The sequence below is a fragment of the Melozone crissalis genome, unplaced genomic scaffold, assembly GCF_028551555.1.
Source record: "Melozone crissalis strain CALT ecotype California unplaced genomic scaffold, PUWL_Pcris_2 ptg000005l_1, whole genome shotgun sequence".
In the NCBI taxonomy this organism is placed as follows: domain Eukaryota; kingdom Metazoa; phylum Chordata; class Aves; order Passeriformes; family Passerellidae; genus Melozone; species Melozone crissalis.
The window spans coordinates 29,508,475-29,525,936 of record NW_026535783.1 but is presented as its reverse complement, the minus strand read 5'-3'; the positions used below and the strand labels follow the sequence as shown (position 1 = coordinate 29,525,936).

At 36.2% G+C, this 17,462-nt stretch overlaps 1 protein-coding gene across 4 annotated transcripts in view; it reads right to left on the bottom strand.

The window, feature by feature from the left end:
- The window catches only part of HOOK3 (hook microtubule tethering protein 3), an 85,747-nt gene that overhangs the window by 7,827 nt on the left and 60,458 nt on the right, over positions 1 to 17,462 (bottom strand). For 2 of the 4 annotated variants that reach the window (XM_054289998.1, XM_054290011.1), the window contains 9 exons: positions 16,919 to 17,059; positions 14,631 to 14,718; positions 10,329 to 10,406; positions 9,592 to 9,626; positions 8,719 to 8,801; positions 7,292 to 7,392; positions 5,145 to 5,249; positions 4,968 to 5,039; positions 3,376 to 3,512 (listed from right to left, as the gene is read on the bottom strand). In XM_054289998.1, coding sequence (XP_054145973.1) covers positions 3,376 to 3,512; positions 4,968 to 5,039; positions 5,145 to 5,249; positions 7,292 to 7,392; positions 8,719 to 8,801; positions 9,592 to 9,626; positions 10,329 to 10,406; positions 14,631 to 14,718; positions 16,919 to 17,059 — 840 coding nt within the window. Of the gene's footprint in view, positions 1 to 3,371; positions 3,513 to 4,967; positions 5,040 to 5,144; positions 5,250 to 7,291; positions 7,393 to 8,718; positions 8,802 to 9,591; positions 9,627 to 10,328; positions 10,407 to 14,630; positions 14,719 to 16,918; positions 17,060 to 17,462 lie in introns of those variants that run through there. The other 2 variants (XM_054290001.1, XM_054290003.1) reach the window with 2 other exon arrangements.

Sequence of the window (17,462 nt, the reverse complement as noted above, 5' to 3'; positions counted from 1 at the left end):
GTGCCCAGAGAAGTACTCTCATGAATTCCTCAGCTGTTTTACCTCGGATCTGGAGAACCTTTTCTCTTTAAGCTCAGTTGTGGGGTCTTTTTTCTGTGGTGTGTCAGGAGAGGATACAGCATTGGCTTAGTAATTACCACTACAATTTTGACGTAAATAGTCTTTCTTGCCTCTGGGGAAGAAAGTATTCCTAAAAACTTCTCAGAACTATGTAATGTACTGAAAGAATTCTGCTCCATAGGCTGGGGCTTTTGCTTATATTCTTTAATTACTCAAGGTAAGACAAATAGGGAACATACACTGGTAGCTCCCCTGTGTATGTATTTGACTCCCTGGAGCCACAGTCTGAGCTCCTTCTTTTTCTTAATACACACTGATTACAAAGATACGTAACAAGAAAGCAAAATAATGAAGCTGAACCCTTTGAATAAAGAAGGTGTTCTTGTGAAAGAGGTTTAATGATGTTCACCACCTGCATTCATCCACACCCAGAGACTAAGAATGGATGTATGCAGCAAATTAAAGAAGTAAAGCACTGAAGAAAAAAGGATTGAACTCCTCTTAACTACTAATAGAAGACATAACAAATGACTTACTAGAAACAGACAGCAACAGAGTACATTTCTTAAAGACTGCAGTACATTTTTAGGCTTTTATATTCAGCACAAATTCTGGGAAATACCAGAATTTCTGCATGTTTGTAAATTCTCAAAGACAAAAATGATTGTTCACTTGCCTAACAATTACTATGGGCAATAATAAAGCTCAGATGCAATATGAGTTTTGTGTTGATCTCTGATGCTATATAATGATGCTATCTATTTTTGAAGAGAACTACAGAAAACACTTCAGTGTCTTATCTTCAAGGGAAAAGGAAAGACAGACTCACAAAGAGGAGAAAAGCCAACAACCACCAAGAAGCAAAAGAAGATATGAGAGACTGGAAAGTAAAAGTCTAAGACAAGGCTTCTAACCAGCATCTGTTCATCTCCTAACCCTCAGTGGCATTAGCTTGTCCTCAAAACTTTGGAGGCAAAACAGTAAAACAAATATTAACATAATAATTATAAAAGCAATTACTTTTATTCTAGTGTGCTGATTGTGTTCAAGTTCCTTTAGATCTGCACCTAAATAATAGCAATAAGTAATTAGATTACCAGACAAAATTGAGAGAAAAAACTTCCCATTAAGGTTCCATCCCTTTCTTTCACAAATAGCCCTTGGCAGTTTGGTAACAGAAAAATTAGCTAGATTAAAATGAAAAAATTAAAATAGACCTTTAGGTATTCTTAGGTTCTTGTTCTGGGTGATATAAAATGCTGTAACCTCAAGCAGGAATATCAAATTCCCCTTGAGGACTGGTCTTGCTCCTGTTCACATACAGCATGTAGTAAAGAGTTCTTCAAGTTATTAAAATTGATTGCACAACAAAATTAGTAAAAGCTATCGCACATCAACTGTAATCATCTAGATGAGTACAGAAAACATTTTGTATAAAGAGCATTTTGTATCTCAGTAAGAGACAGCAGATTGAGCATATCACCTCACTGAACTACAGAAATTATCTGCAACTTCCTTTGCATTGTTATCTTTCTGCACACAAGAAACCTGCCAAGTCTCATCTCATTTTTGCAAGCCCATACCAGTTATATACTGCATAAGTACAGAAAAGTTTTAGAAAACCATTTTTTCCTAAATGTGAGGAATAAAATTTAAAACTACATGTAGAATTCAGCATCTGTTTTCTGGGTGGAGTGCATAGGGGGTTGTGTGTGTGTGGGTGTAACTGGAACTGAAAATATTTTTCAGACACATACTGAATGCATTTCTTAGCCCAGATTAAAACAGATGATGCACTTGAGGATAAACCAATAGTACCTAAAAATGTCATTCTTTTTATTACCTTTTAATCTAGGAGTGCTTGTTTTAATTATCCATTGCTCATTCTACCCAGGTTTGAATTAAAACAGACAATCAGATGATTGATAAATGCTACTATCTTTTCTCTAAAGGGATTTATGCAAAAAGAAACATCTCCACTTAGAAGGGCATTAAAATCAGGTGAAAAAATAAATTTAAAAATGGACTGCCCATGCATTAGAGTCCAAACAGTCTCTAAATAAAAACCTAAATTTAAAACCAGTCTCTAAATTTAAAACTGAATTACAGCAAGATGTATAAATACGAAACTTCCAGCCAATGCTCATGTTCTCTGTGTCCATCAATTCTTTGACAAAAAATTATAGGGAATGCATAGAATTGGTCAGGAAAAAAAGCACAACTTTGTAGGAACAGAACCTAAATAGGAGGAGCCTCCATCCACTGATCAACATGAAGGTGTTACAACAATTAATCAGCTATGCACTAAAAAGGCAGTACAACAAATCACAGCCAGTTTCCAACAAAGTCAGCAATAAACTCACCTGAAGGCACTGGTACCATTAGTAAGGCAACTGATACAATTATACCCTGAATCAATATATTAAAAGCAAGTCTTTTAGTAGGGGATGACAAGTGGAGTACATTAACAATATTAACTGGGGCCTTGATCCATTACATATTGTTCATCCATAATCATAAAATTTTAAAACAAATGTCCTTTTTAAATGGATGATGGAGTAGCAGATTAGCACATCCTAAATATTTCTCCACCTTTTTAGGATACGTATTTAAGCATTTGCTCGACAAAGAGTGGAATAAACCATTTGAAAATATTAATCTCTACCAGCAAAAGAGGTAATACCAGTTGATAAAGAAAAACCTGGAAAAAGATCATCTTGCTTCCCTAAACACCAAGAATAAGAGCAAACTTTGCACTTAGGAGATGAAAAAAATCCCCAATCTTTCTTTTTTGCATTGGTGAATTTTTAGCATGAAATATATTTCACAATATTATAATCCAACTTTGCATTTCTGTAATGAGATTTCAGCATTTTTCTGAAGCAACAGAATAGGAGATGAAATAAAAAGCAATTCCCTTTGAACAAAAACAGTCTCATAAAGCATAACAACCCTTACAGGCACAAAAGTACCAACTGTGATAAGAAATCTACATTGTCATATGGTCCACATGAGTTTTTTGTAAGAGACCAGGCTTCACACAAATAAGACTGTTATTATACAGAACTCCTCTAGATGTTTTCAAAATTTTGGCACATTCAGAAAATGCAGAGAGAAATAAATTCCAAAAAATATAAGCAAGGGGCGTAACAGAGCAATGAGAAAGCATAATATAACCCTTTCCTGAATGGTAAATAATAGCAGTAACAAGGGAGAAAGAGAAAGGATGCTGGTTTATTTTCCTTGAATGTTGTCACTTGCAATAGAAGTGGCCTGGATCACAGGGCAGTTTTTCTAAGGGCAAGGCTTCTCTACCTTGCTGTTGCTGGCTGGACATGACCAGGGTAAGATCTCCTTGTGCTCGTGGCTTGCCTTTGTCTAGCCAGGAAGGACTGTCCTGAGCCTGTACTAGCCAGTCTGTCTTCTGCTGCTTTTTTATGCAGAGTCATCCCCTATGGACAAAGAGAATTTTACAGTGAATACCAATACAAAACATCTTTATTAATTTACATTTTGTTCATTACTTGTCTTCACACTGATTAAACTAGTTTGAATTCCATACACAAAGCATCTTATTTTCAAGGACAAAGGTAAGATATTCTTCTTAATACTCTGGGTGGAACTCTTCTTCTTCCCTGCTGTCATTCTCCAGGTTTAGAGTAACCACCTAACACAATATATGCTTCTCACGGCAATTGGACAAATCTTTTCAAAAGGACTTTCCCCAATTCCTGGCTCCTTTCAGGATGTTTACCTAGAAAAGTACTTTTCTTCTGAAAAAAGTTTAGGTATTGTCATCATCTGTGGAAACACCAACTCCTGTGTCAGAGCACATTTCGGGAGAGAGTATGTTCTCATCAGGCAAAAACGCAATGAGGAAATTGAGAAGCTGTGGTGGGTTGTACAGCTGTGCATAAAAGCAGAGGCTAATGAAAGAATGGTACAGACAAAGCTATCAGTGACCATCTTCATGACAGACCACTGAACTGTGAGTCTTACCTCAGGCTTGTCTTCTACTTGTCAGGCGGACTAATATTATAAAATTGGCCAAGGATAGTGGTCATTTGAAAGTACCTTCAATATGTAAACAATTCAAACACTCTGCTTGAGTTTAGACTTGCTATTCATGAAGACAAGAAGGATGTAGAACAGCAAGAAGAAAACTCTTCCAAAGGAATACAGAGAGGAGGAATTTGAATTCTATGATTGAGCAGAATAAAACATTAAAGTTATAGATGTCTATATAGATATTATCTATAGATGTCTAGAGCAGATGTCAAGTTACAGATGAAGAGCAGTTTCAATGAAACCAACCAGTCTGCCAAACGGAAGTCCTGAACACATCTGATGTGGGTGACAACTCTCCTGGCACACAGGCCCAGCAAAAGCTGTATGGTTGCACAGACTCCATCTTCTATCCAAACTTTTCTTTGAATAATTTAAGTGAGGGTTTTGCTGACGTCCTCACTCTTTATATAGGGCTAAATATGCACTCAAGTTAAAGGGGTCATTTCTCTGAGCACTCCAAATGAATTGCAAGTAAGATGAATTGGTTTGATTGTGCCCCTTCATTAGAAACAACTGGAAGACTGGAAAATGGTGAATCAAAGTAAATTTGAGGACTGTAATTTGCATAAGTGAAGGGCTGGGATTGCAAAATAGTGATCTGAGCCATTTCTGATTTTAAAACCTGAAAATTATGAACTTCTTTTTTTATTTTCCAGAAGATTATTATACGAACAGACTCTTACATAGAGATAACTTAAGATTACTAAAAATTGCTTCTGTGTATGTGTGCTGGAAAACGCTTATCAAACAAAAATACTGTTATAAACATGCCAGAAACAAATAATATTAATAGTTTCTTTTTTTTATATTTTCAATTAAAAGGTTTGTGAGATTCTTACCATGTTGTACCAGGCACTAACAATATATTTCTCCTCCATTTCTCTTTGACTTTTTGTTTTCTCATACTCTTTCTATAAAACAAAAAAATCCATATATTTAAAGCCAAAGTATAATAGACGTATTAGTCTCTAACTAAAAACAATGAGTTTTTACCACAAAACCACAACAATTACTACCTCCAGCGAATGAAGCATTCTGTCCCGCTCCTGCAACTGATTTTTCAGTGCCTGAATCTCTGGAGCAGCACCCTGGTTCTGTTTAGGATCTAATGTGCGGATGACCTGTTAAAGAAAACCAGTTTGATTTTTATTAAATCCTGGAAAAGCAATCTTGTTAAAGATTGTTAAAACCTTTTAAGTCAGGGCTAAAAAAAAAAAAAGTAACTTAAAATATGTCTACCTCTCTCATCAACTGTGACATATTAGAGCATCTGAATCTTCTTTCACAGGACAGGGAAACAAAACTACTGACAACAAAAAGTGATACCTAAATGGTTCAGTATCCCAGACTGATATTTGCAGTTCCTAACCCAGGCTACATTTCCTTGGGGCCATAGTGACACAAACAACTTCTATAAGGTTTCTCTTTTCATGCTATGCTTTTCCTGCCTGTCAATTTCTTCTGCTTGAGGAAGGACTGCTTCTGTCCTTATGGATATTTGCCATGCTTCACCTACCTGGGGTACCAGGTGCTGTAACTTCTAGGTAGCTCTGTTAAGCCAAGCAGTCTGTGGTACATGCATAATTGTTATGCTACTAAAAAGATGAAGGGACCCATACAGTTGTAGGTGTCATCCAAGAGTGCTAGCAAACAGAGCTAAACCAAGAACAAATCCAGCAAATTGCCTGAATTATTAAGCCTTTAATAGAAAATGGCTTGAAACTCTTTAACAACCTCTGGCTATATAGAAACAGACTTCTTTTATCTTTCTGCCTACTTCAGAGTTGTGTCCAGATGCTGAAATAAAAGAATGCTTTAAATGTAAGTGAGATCTTTTTACTGTATGGTAAACGTATAAATCCTATGAGGAGTGGCTGAGGGAACTGGGGGTGTTTAGCCTGGAGAAAAGATAACTCTGGGAGCCCTTATCACTCTCTGCTTGAAAGGAGGTTGTAGCCAGGTGGGAGCTGTGGCCTCTTCTCCCAAGCAACCAGTGACAGCATGAGACAACATGGCCACAAGCTGGGGCAGGGAAGGTTTAGGTTGAATTGTTAAACATGCGAATGGGTTGCCTAGGGAGGTAGTGTACACATCCTTGGAGGCGTTCATGGAATTGGATGTGGCACCTAATGCCATGGTCTAGATAACACAGTTATGATCACTCAAAAGCTGATGTGATGATCTTGGAGATCTTTTCCAACCTAAATGATTCTGTTTGTATTCTATAAAAGCATTTTATTTTTCTAAGAAAATACTCATTAGACCTGGATATACCTTCCATAGTGGAAGACTATATTGATTCTACAAAAAAAAAAAACCCGTGCAACAAAACCCATCAATAACAACAAAAAGAAACAAAAAAACCCAGCCAACCCAAACACAAATAAAATGAAAGCTGATAAGATGATAACAAAAAGTTAACCTAAGTAATTAATGCGACTGTCCTATAAAACACCGTTTAGTAAAACTGTACATACAAATATACAAATCTTACTGAAAAGGGAAATGCTGTCTTTCAGTGGAATATACTCTAAGACAACAACAGCCAATATAAAATGTGAGGGCAGAGGGGACAGGAGAAATTTTTTTAGACTTCCTGAGACATTTCACAAGAAATCATTCAGGAAACTCCAAAGAAGTAAAGTAAGAAAGCAAAGTTTTGGCAAATTAGGAACCTACTTACAGATTCCAATGTAATGGAATGCGTTTAAAGATACTGATATGCTTTTAAGATACTCAAAATAACAAAGTATAATAAGAGAAGAAATGGGACTAGGAGTAAGACCACAGTATTGCCATTTCAAAGCTAGTAGTATACCCCTATCCCCAACACCTAAATATTAGTCACCTTCTTGACAGAAGCATATAATAAGCAATAAAGGCAAAAGAGAATACTGAACATCATCTGAGAAATCTAACAACTACTGAAGGCAATTCAGTCAAAAAGATGACTTTACTGCAAAAAAGCATCAATAAAAGAGTCTCAAAAATGGGGTAATCTTTTGCAGAATTTATCCATATTAAATACTAAAACAATAAGATGACAATCAATGGAGCTTCCTTCTCTTTAACTTATTAGTGTGTATACAGATAACTACTTCATTTTTATTCCCACACAGTGGACACAGTCTCTGTCAGACAGGTGTGGAACATATCAACTTACACTCTTGGCCTTTTCCAAATATTTTTTGTATCGTTCTTCCATTTGTTTCATTTCCTCCTCCTTTTTCCGTAGAGCTTCTTGCAATTCCTCAATTTTTAGTGCTTTATGTCAGGAGATGCACACATTGGAAAATAACATCAGTTTATTATGCATATTTTTATATTTTACAACAGACACTTAAGACACAGCTAAAACATATTTTAGTTAAGAAAAGCTGACAAGAAATCTGATGTGGCAGGTATCACAGATTTAATTACTGTATAGCTCAAACACATTAAAAATATGTACTCCTATAAAACCTCATAAAATGGATTTTTTGGGATATAATCTTGCTTTCAAAAATTCTCCCAAATAAACAGAAATGGAATCATAAAGCAATCACATCACAGAACACATTTAGAAAATAGGTTTACTGATGACTTACAGCTACTATAATATCTTAGTATGTATTACAGGCAAATATGATTTTTTTTGTTTTATGGAAGTGGAATAATTCTTAAGAGGCACAACTCCTGCTTAAATCTACTAAACTGTAACATGGAAATACTAAATATAATTTTCTCCTCACATTTTCTTAAGCAGCAGTTGAGATCAGTAGGACAATTTAATTGCACAGATTTTTCCTGTGTTGGTATAAGAATATATCAAGCCACTATTACTTCTACATCTTCTATACAATTCTCAGATCTCAGAAAACAACATGATATTTTTCTATTTTTTGCTCCATCTCACTATGAATAAAATAATTTTACCACAAACCAGAAAAGCTGCCCTTGGTTACAACCTCTTGCCTTATTCTAGAATAACTACTCTTTTGAAAAATCCAGACTACCTCCCTCATTACTGTTCTGGAAAAAACATAGTAATAATGTGCTAAAAACCAACTAGATGCTGGGTTCTGAATACCCTCTGAGCAATATGATACATATCTTATATTCTTTGACCAGTAATGGAAAATTTGCTCAAATTACAACACGTTTTTGAAAACACATTGGAGGAATATACATTGGAAGTAAAAGTGAGTCAGTGACAACAGCAAGGGTCTTCTAAATTAGTGTCTTATGAGACATGACAATTCTGGACAGCTGAGGTTCATCAGCAGTGAGCTGGTATTTCTACAACCAATGCCACTGGGGTTTGGGACTAGATGATCTTTAGGGTTTGTTCTAACCTCTTTAAGGCTCATTCTAACCTCATTCTACAATTCTATGATTTCTTACTATAGTGTTTCTAAGATGTGATTCCCATGCATTTCATGTGTTAAAAGCATCTTTTTCGTCATCCTAGTTTCCAGAGAAATTTAACATGTCACTTCCACTAAAAAAGTACATTTTGCTTACCTGACACCTCCTTTAGGCATTATAATTAAAGATGTTGCACCTGAAATAATTTAAAAAGAAAAGAAATGGACTGCACAGGTAACTCACAACTGTTGTTGCATCTTGGTTCCAAATCTTCAATGATAGCTCGTTTCTTCTGTAGCTCGTTGTTAGCTTCGTGGAGTTTCTCTCTGTTACAAACCACAGAAGCACACATTGTTTCCCCAGCAGTATTACTGTGCTTGAAATGAGCACTAAGCAGAACAGAAAATCCTCAGCGAGAGATTATTTCTATGGACATGATAGATTTTTTTTTCCTACAGAGGACAAGTGACAATATCACTGTAGAAATACTTGTTAGTTAGGATGAAAAACATTGTTCTGTATGGATAACTGCAACAGCAAACAATTTCTTTGTCAATAACTGTACTTAATATAGAACTTAGAGTTAATTGTACAATGAGTGCCTAAAATGAATACTCATAACTGGTATTACATTGAGGAAAGAATGGCTAAACCCAAAAGCAACAGAAACTTCTTTTTGCAAGACAGTCAAAAAGCAAATATTCTTTTAGGGAAGTAAAAGATGTGCAAAAATAGCACAATAAAATGGCAGCACTTCCTAAACTATTACTTCTATGACATAATGTATAATAAATAGTAAACAAACTAATTTTGTTAATATTAACATGCTTCCCTCAGAAAAAAATTACTTTGCTCTCTTGAGCAAAGATTTGCACAATATTAAGCAAAGTTTTCTACCCAACACAAGATGATGGTTCCCTCATTGCTCTTAATTTTGCAATGGTTTTCTATGAGAAAAATTAGAATCTGAACAGCAGATTCCCAAATATTCCTGTGTTATCTAATCTCTCTTAGTTGCATATTTTCCAGATCCATCACAAATGACTGCCTTCCTCACTATATAGAAAAACACATAATTTCAAACTGTAAACAAAATAGGGAAACAAAAATACTTACAGATGTTCTTCAAGTTTCTTTTTCAGAAGAACTGACTAAAACAGAAAGTTAAATGTTTTATTTTAATATACTGTGAAGCTTTAAGGTATTTTTAAAATTATTTTAAAACATGCAATTTTGACATTCCAACCAAAATCCAACTTTTTTACTTCAGTTTTAAATCACAACTGTAAAGCATCTGTAGTACCTTTCTCTTCACAGCTGTGTGACTTTAGTAAAATTAGAACCCTTCAGAACTTTACAAGTATTTTCCCAGGAACTAGATCAATAAAAGTAAAATCCATAAATGACAGAATTCGAAGGCAGTTGTTATGATTTGTTCAGTACTTTGTATTGGAAAGTGCAGCAAAATTTGCAAGGAAAGCTGTTCTACTAATATTGCATTGCAACTTGCATGAAGTCATGTAGCAAATTAGTTGAAATAAATTCCCATCCCCACAGAAACTAGAAGGAGTAGAGTATTTCTAACTGCAGTGTAGCAAAAATGTCACCTTTTTTGTGTTTCTTATCTTTATTGATTACAGACACATAAAAATCACCACACAACTTACAGTGTTCCACTTCCTGGTTAAATCACATTTAGATAAGCTCCTTGAATAAAAACTTTGGAACTAACTTTTAAACTTTAAACTCACTTCATACATAGTGAGTATTTTTCAAAAGGAAAAAAAAACCCCAAACTCAATAAATGTTTATGAACTGAAAGTAGTGTTAAGTAAATAGAAAGCCATACTCACAATAGCCTTGAGCAGAAGCCCATGCCAAGAAACAGAGATGACATTAGTATAAAGCAAAACAGCAGCCAACAGAAGAAACTATTTAGAAAGTCATGAACAGAAAAAGTTAAAGCTATGCATTTTTCACGCATGTGCAATTTCTTCCTCTGTTCTCATGAGCAATTCTCATCTTGTAACATTTTCTAAAGCATGGCACTAAACCCAAAAATATAAAAAGAATAAAGAAGCACATTTAGAAATCATTGTGTTTAAATCAGAATTCCAAAGGAAAGCAACTTCTATTTAGGAAAGTAATTTTAAAACAAAAATCATATAACTAAGAAAACCAAGGAAAATAGCCAGTCTGTTGGGCTACTAGAATTAAGAGATGGCAGGTGTTTTTGTGATGTGATGCTGAATTGTGTTATTGCCACACTGATTGAATACAAAGCAAATGTAGAATATTTAAATCTGCAACTGCCTTTTTAATTTGTGTTTATACACTATTAATCACATGGAAGGGTTAGGGCATGACTGATGGTCCACAACACCATCAAAATACAAGATAAAATAATCAACAAAATTACTTCGTTGTTTTTTCTCCAATGTTCTTTCTACAAAGATTTAGTCACCTTGCTAACAGAAAAAATTACTGTGTGCACTCAAAAAGCTTTTTACTTTGGTTATACTTCAAAATATTGTCTTTGATCACATTCCTGGGGCACATTTTTACATTATTACAAGAGATTTTCTTATTGTATGACAAGAAAGGTGGGGAGCCATAAGAACAAGTCAACACAGCTCTACTGATTTCACAGTCAGAAATTTGCAGCAGCTAAGGATCTGCAGGTTTCGACCACTGACTTTTTTCTTTTTTGCAGTACTCTGAACAGCTGCAGCAACACTACCCTTTATGTAACCAAAAATATTTGTATGCATCTTTATCAGTCACAAATCATTTGAACTGTCCCCATCACTTGTACCTGATAATTTAGGGGGCTACCGGCTGCCTGGGAAGGGGAAAAACCTGGAAGCAGTGCCCATTTGCCTAAGATAACAAAATCAAAATTGAACTCAACTTTTTTTTTGCATCCTTTTATTGCACTTGGGTTTATCTTGAAACAGACACAACTAGTACTCAACACTGATTCCCCTGGTGTATTATTTACCTAGTATCTGCATTGCTGAGGGGGTAACCTCTCTCCCAGCTATACAGATCATGTTTTCATACGCAAGAAACTAATTGTGATAAACAGCCCAAACAATTAAAAGAAGTAGAAATGAGTTTACCCACATTAACTGACCCAAGACACATGATTAAGAAAGAGACTAAAACACTCTATGTGCCATTCTAGGTACCCAAAGACCCTGTATATACTTGGCAGATAAAGTCAGACAGATCACTCTAAAAATGGGCAAAGACTACTTCTGGGATTTTTGCAGTATCAAAAGTAAGCTTTAGAGACTGATAAAAATCTAAAAGGTTAATTGCTATAATTTTTGCTCTCTCATAGGAAGACAAATCTCCTGAACACTACAGAAAGAGAAGTCTTTTTGCTTGAAGTTCCTTTAATGCTTAAACAAACCAAAGGAACAAGTCTGTCCTATTTTTCAGGGCAAAATTTGGTTTAATTTTAGATGTTAAAGTTAGGAGCAGATGGTTAGGTTCCGGCCTGAGGTTAAGCTAACTTAGGAGGGTGTGGGTCATCATGTCAGAAGACTACTGGATGAGATCAGCAACACTATGAGGCGATGAAAGTCACAAAACAACACCATGATGGATGGTCAGATTTTCAAGAATGAGAAATGAGAGAGATGATAGAATGGTTTGGGTTGGAATGGACTTTTAAGGGTCACACAGTCCAACCCCTTCAACAAGCAGGGACTCCCTCAACTAGATCAGGTTGCTCAATGCCCTGTCCAACCTTGCCTTGAATATTCCATGGATGGGTCATCCACAGCTTCCCTGGGTAACTTGTTCCATTGTCTCACCAAATGAAAAAGTGACTGAACCTCATGGCTAATTGAAGAGGCAAGAGAATTCTGGGGACCTTTTAGGGAGGTGTTTATCAGTAACAGCATGTAAGGCCAAGACTGCATATGTTACATTATAAAAAACATTAGGTGTACGATGGATTTAACAAGTGGTTCAGAAATAACTAAAGGCAGGGTGTGTATATAGGAAGGGATTAGGGCAGAGAACAGAAGAATGAGGATGATAAAAGACAGTGATAAGACATGCAAATTATGTAGACAAAGCTGTTCAGATAACTGTTGAGTAGTCCCACATGACTACTGCATTCTGGGGGACAATAAATCAAACCTATTCTGAGCACACCAGACACATCTGAGCTGATTCTGTAGTCTGAAAGATGGGAGTAAGGAGGCCTTTGCCTGGCTGGCAGGGTAACACTCCAAATGGACTAATCATGCATCCCAACAGAATGTGCCAGTGCCCATTACAGGCTCAATGGCACACAGCTGTTTTCCACTGCACTTCAGTACAAAATCAAAGCTGTTTGCCCTTGTGGACCTTGGCACAGAGCATGTAACACTACAAGGACACTTGCCTGGGTTACGACACTACCTCTACCCCTTTTTGGGCATGACTAAAAATAACTTCAGCTTTAAAACAAAACAAAACTTTAAAAAACCAAACTAAACCAACAAACAAAAAAACCCAACAAACTGAGCTCTCACCACACATTTCAGGACTGAATTAAAATGAATTTTCAGGATTGAGCACATTTCCAGTATAAGTACATAAAAATATGAACCTTGGTGTAATTTTGCATAAAAATAGCAAAAACAGAGGAAAAGAGCTGAAAATGTACTGGTAAACTGTGTGATATGTCTCTCCTACTGCTTTTTCTTATGTTTCTGAAGAATCACTCTTTTTGTATGCCTATCCAACAGATAACTCAGGTAGTCTCAGCCCAAATTCAACCCACTTGAGCAGCTAGGTTTAACTTCTGATGTTTGCTCTGCTTTACAAGGAAGATTGCATGAGGAGACCACAATGGTTCTTGCATCTTCAACATTTCCCTGAGTCTACATTCACTCTTTTACTTCCTTAAGAGTAAATTAAATTCTACAGATTGAACTCAGCAAAACATGCCATGGGATCACCATGCTATGGTCAGACCAACACAGAAGCCATGAGTGCAGACACACCCTAAATTACTGACCCAGCCGGAGCCTCTAAAGGGACAAAATTGAAATTGCTGTAAATAAAGCTGAATACAACTTGACAGAGATCATTTACAATACTCAGTATCTGAGAATAATTCTTTCATATTTGTGTTCACCCTGAAAAGATTTTGGCCAATAATCAAGACAACAAAGAACATCTCAGAATAGACCTATTTTAATGTGCATTCTAAAACACATTGTAAGTTACTCAGGAAAATAATCTTGATGAAAATCAACTAGGTGTTTAACATTCATATAGTTTATTCTGAAAATTTAAAGGGTAAACTAAATTTAACATACTCTTAAATTTAAATTTACATAAGCATCTAATAAAAAAAACTTTCACTATTTTATATAAATTAGTTAAACCCACAAAATCAGAAAGCAGCACATTACAGTTTGTTGCCAGTTAGCAACATGATACATTGAGATTGTGAGCATACACTATGCAAGCACAGTCCAAAAAATCGCTGCTTTCAATAAAGTTATAGAGCTTCTTTTTTGAAATACAGGAGATAAACAATTTTTTAGTGGAAGACTGAAAGTTGTTTTCCACGCTAACTCAGCTACAATGTGTATTCTTACATTTAAAATAAAGTTAATCCTTTATACAGAAACAGGAAAAGCTGCATTGTGTTGAGGGTCTAATTATTTGACTTCTTTTTTTAGTTTTGGACTGTCTGGCTTTTTTCATTCTGAGATTACATTTACAGGAAGAACTACGGACCTTTCAGTGGCTGGAAAAGGCCTTTCATTAAGAAAACTAAACCCAAAACAACTTCAGATGTTTTATTCATGGAGAATCAACATTTTCTCAATTCCCTGCAAAGCTCTCTATTCTAATTAAATAATTTAAATGCTGAGTTTTCTGTTTTAACAGACACAATTATTCAAATTAAACATGCATGACACCTTCTCTACATGGGATGGTTTTTTCTTCTAGACAATTGTCTTACACCCTAGTTAGAGAAGCACAATTTATTGGTAAGACCATACAAGTAAATATGCAAAACTACTAGAAATCTCAGTTTGTATAATTCTTTTACTTTTTTTTTTTTTACAAAAAGGTGAAAGTTTCAAATATGGTAACTAATTGAATCTAAGTTTGATTGTAAGTACATTTCTACTTACATCTTCAGCTTTTGAACCTTGATCCTGCAAAGATTTTTGTAGTTCTTCAACCTGGGACTGTACTTCCAGAAGCCTCTGATTTACCAATCTAGGAAAGAGACATAATTTCTTTTTCAGAAAAAAAAAACTAACTGCAAAAGGCAGTCTCAGATTTTTATCAATTTTTAGTGTCCAGTGTTTTCAGATCATCTACACAAAAAAATGCAATACTATAAATTACTCACAAGAAAATTACAGCAGGAGTTAAGAGCTTACAGCAGTTCCAGAGATCACAATACCCAGATGTTCATCCAGAACATTCTCATATTCCTCAAGGACAACATAAATGCATGCAGAAATCAGTTCTATATACATGAAAGACGACCTTTTAACAGTCAGTTTTACTGTGAGAGAGTTGCTAGCTTTTGCTTCTACACCATCACAGAATGCTATAAACCTGTAGGTTGGAAGAGATGTCCACAGGTTGCCTAGATCCAACCTCCTCCTTAAAGCAGGTGCATTTACAGCAGATTGCTGGGAATCATATCCAGTACCAGGTTCAAGCACTTGTAAGGACAGAGGCCTAACAGTCTCTTTGGGCTTCTCTACTAGAGTTTGGACCATACTCCATATTTTGTCTGTTGCCTCTTGTCCTCCCACTAATAATCTCTTGACAATAGCCCAAATCTGTCTTCTTTCTACCTTCCCATCAGACAGATGCAGTTCACAGTACTCTCATCTATGTCACCTTTCCTTTGGCCTGGACAAACCCAGTTCTCAGTTTTATCGCACCTATCACACATTACATCGTCTCTCACCTCAGCAGTATTCTGCTGCACTTCTATACATCCACATTTCTCTGGTACTGTGGAATCCAAAATTACATGCTCTGTCCAGATGTGATAAGTATTGATCATCATTATAAGTTCGGATGAGGTGAACAATCATTTTAACAGACTGACAGCCTGCACCTCAGTGAGGACTGTCCAGATCACAGTCAACTGCAAGGTCCCCAGATAACACATCCTCCTTTGCCACCCACGAGGACCCCAGGTCTGCTGCTCCACAGCCAGGGACAGGGGTCTCATCAGTTCCTTTCTCTGGACTGTTGAGCTCCTCTGAATAACAGTTTTCCCTTTCAAAAGGACATCCCAAAGTGGTATCATTCTCAAACTTGCTAAGAGTAGCCCCTTTCATCAGTGAAGTTATCAATAAAAGTAACGAACAGTGCTGGTACTGATGACTGAGGAATTGGTTACCAACTCATGATACTACTTTAGGCTCAGCTGTCTGTTCACTGTTCAATCAATTTTTTTTTGCTCACCACTTAACTGTCCACTTATTTAGTTTATATCCAGGCATTCTGAACATAAGGATAACATGGGACACTTTAACAAAGGCTTTGCTAAAGCTAAATATCGTCCTCTCACCCTTCTTCACATACGCAGCCATTTCATTGTCAAGGCAACTGGATTAGTTAGGCATGATTTGTTCTGAATAAATTCATGTTGGCATTTGCTAATTACTTTCCTGTCCCTCATGCAGCTGAAAATAAATTCCACATGGACTTGCTTTGCAAAATTTCCAGAAAGCGAGCTGTGGCTGAACAATCTCAATAGTTCCTCATGCTCTTTTTCTTGTCCTTCTTGAAGGTGAGTGCAGTATTTACCTTTTCTCAGGCATCAGGCACCTCCCCCAGTTGAAGGGGAAGACTGGGGAAGATTAGATAAGTAACAGACTCAGGTTCAAAGCAGCTTCACATCACTATCAGCCAAATACTGTGGCATGCTCTGATGCACACTGTCTGGTCTCACAGATGTCTCTATGCTGATTGGTTCAATCAGCAGGGTCAACTAGAGAAGGCTGCCAAGGAACATGTCCTGTTGAGTTTTAAATATCTACAAGGACGGAGACAACCTTTCTGGGCTACATACTCCAGTGTCCAGCAGCCCTCACAGTGGAAAAAAAAGGTATATTCTCACATTCAGATGAAATATAACGTGTTTTAAGCTCTGCTCACATCCTCTTGCCATGTTACTGAGTGTTACTGACAAGAGTCTATCTCCACCTTCTTTAGACCTTCCCATCATACACTTTGATAAGATACATTGATAAGATCTAACCTAAGCCTTCACTTTTCCAGGCTACATAGTGTCTATCCCTCAGACTTTATTCATACAAAAGACTCTACAGTCCTTTAATAACATCCTTGGGGCCTTTCACAGGACTGATTCCATTAAATCCATATCTTTCTTCTCCTGCAGATGCCTGTAGGAAGGTCAACTGAAGTAGAGGACAAAATTTCTTACCTGTTTTCTGTCTCCAGTTCATTCTTCCGTAAGTTTGCATCATCAAGAAGACTCTGCAACAAGGCAATCTTCTCATTGTCAGAACCTTCTTGGTTCAATTTTAACATCTTGTTCTCATGTTGAAGGCGGATGAGTTTCTCCCTAAAGACATACAACACAATTTTTTTTTTAAAAAGGAATATCAATATCTACAACACAGAAAACAGTTTACCATAGGAAGTAAAATAACAACATAAATATCATCTTTTTAAGGCAGATGCTGCAACAACAATCATATCTTCAAACATCCAAATACAAACCCAACTTAAATTGTAATTGCAGAAGACATAACACAAAGAAATTACCTCAGTACTCCCATCAGATCTCAGAGTACAGCTCAACAAATATATAGGGAGAACTGAGAATGCAAAACTTAATACCAAGTGTGAAGAAAGACTGTAATCTCAGCTGCCACTAAACTACTGCATTATCCTGAGCAAGTAATTTCAAGTCTCAGTCTTTTTACACAGAATCACAGAAACTTTTGGGTTGAAAAGACTCCTAA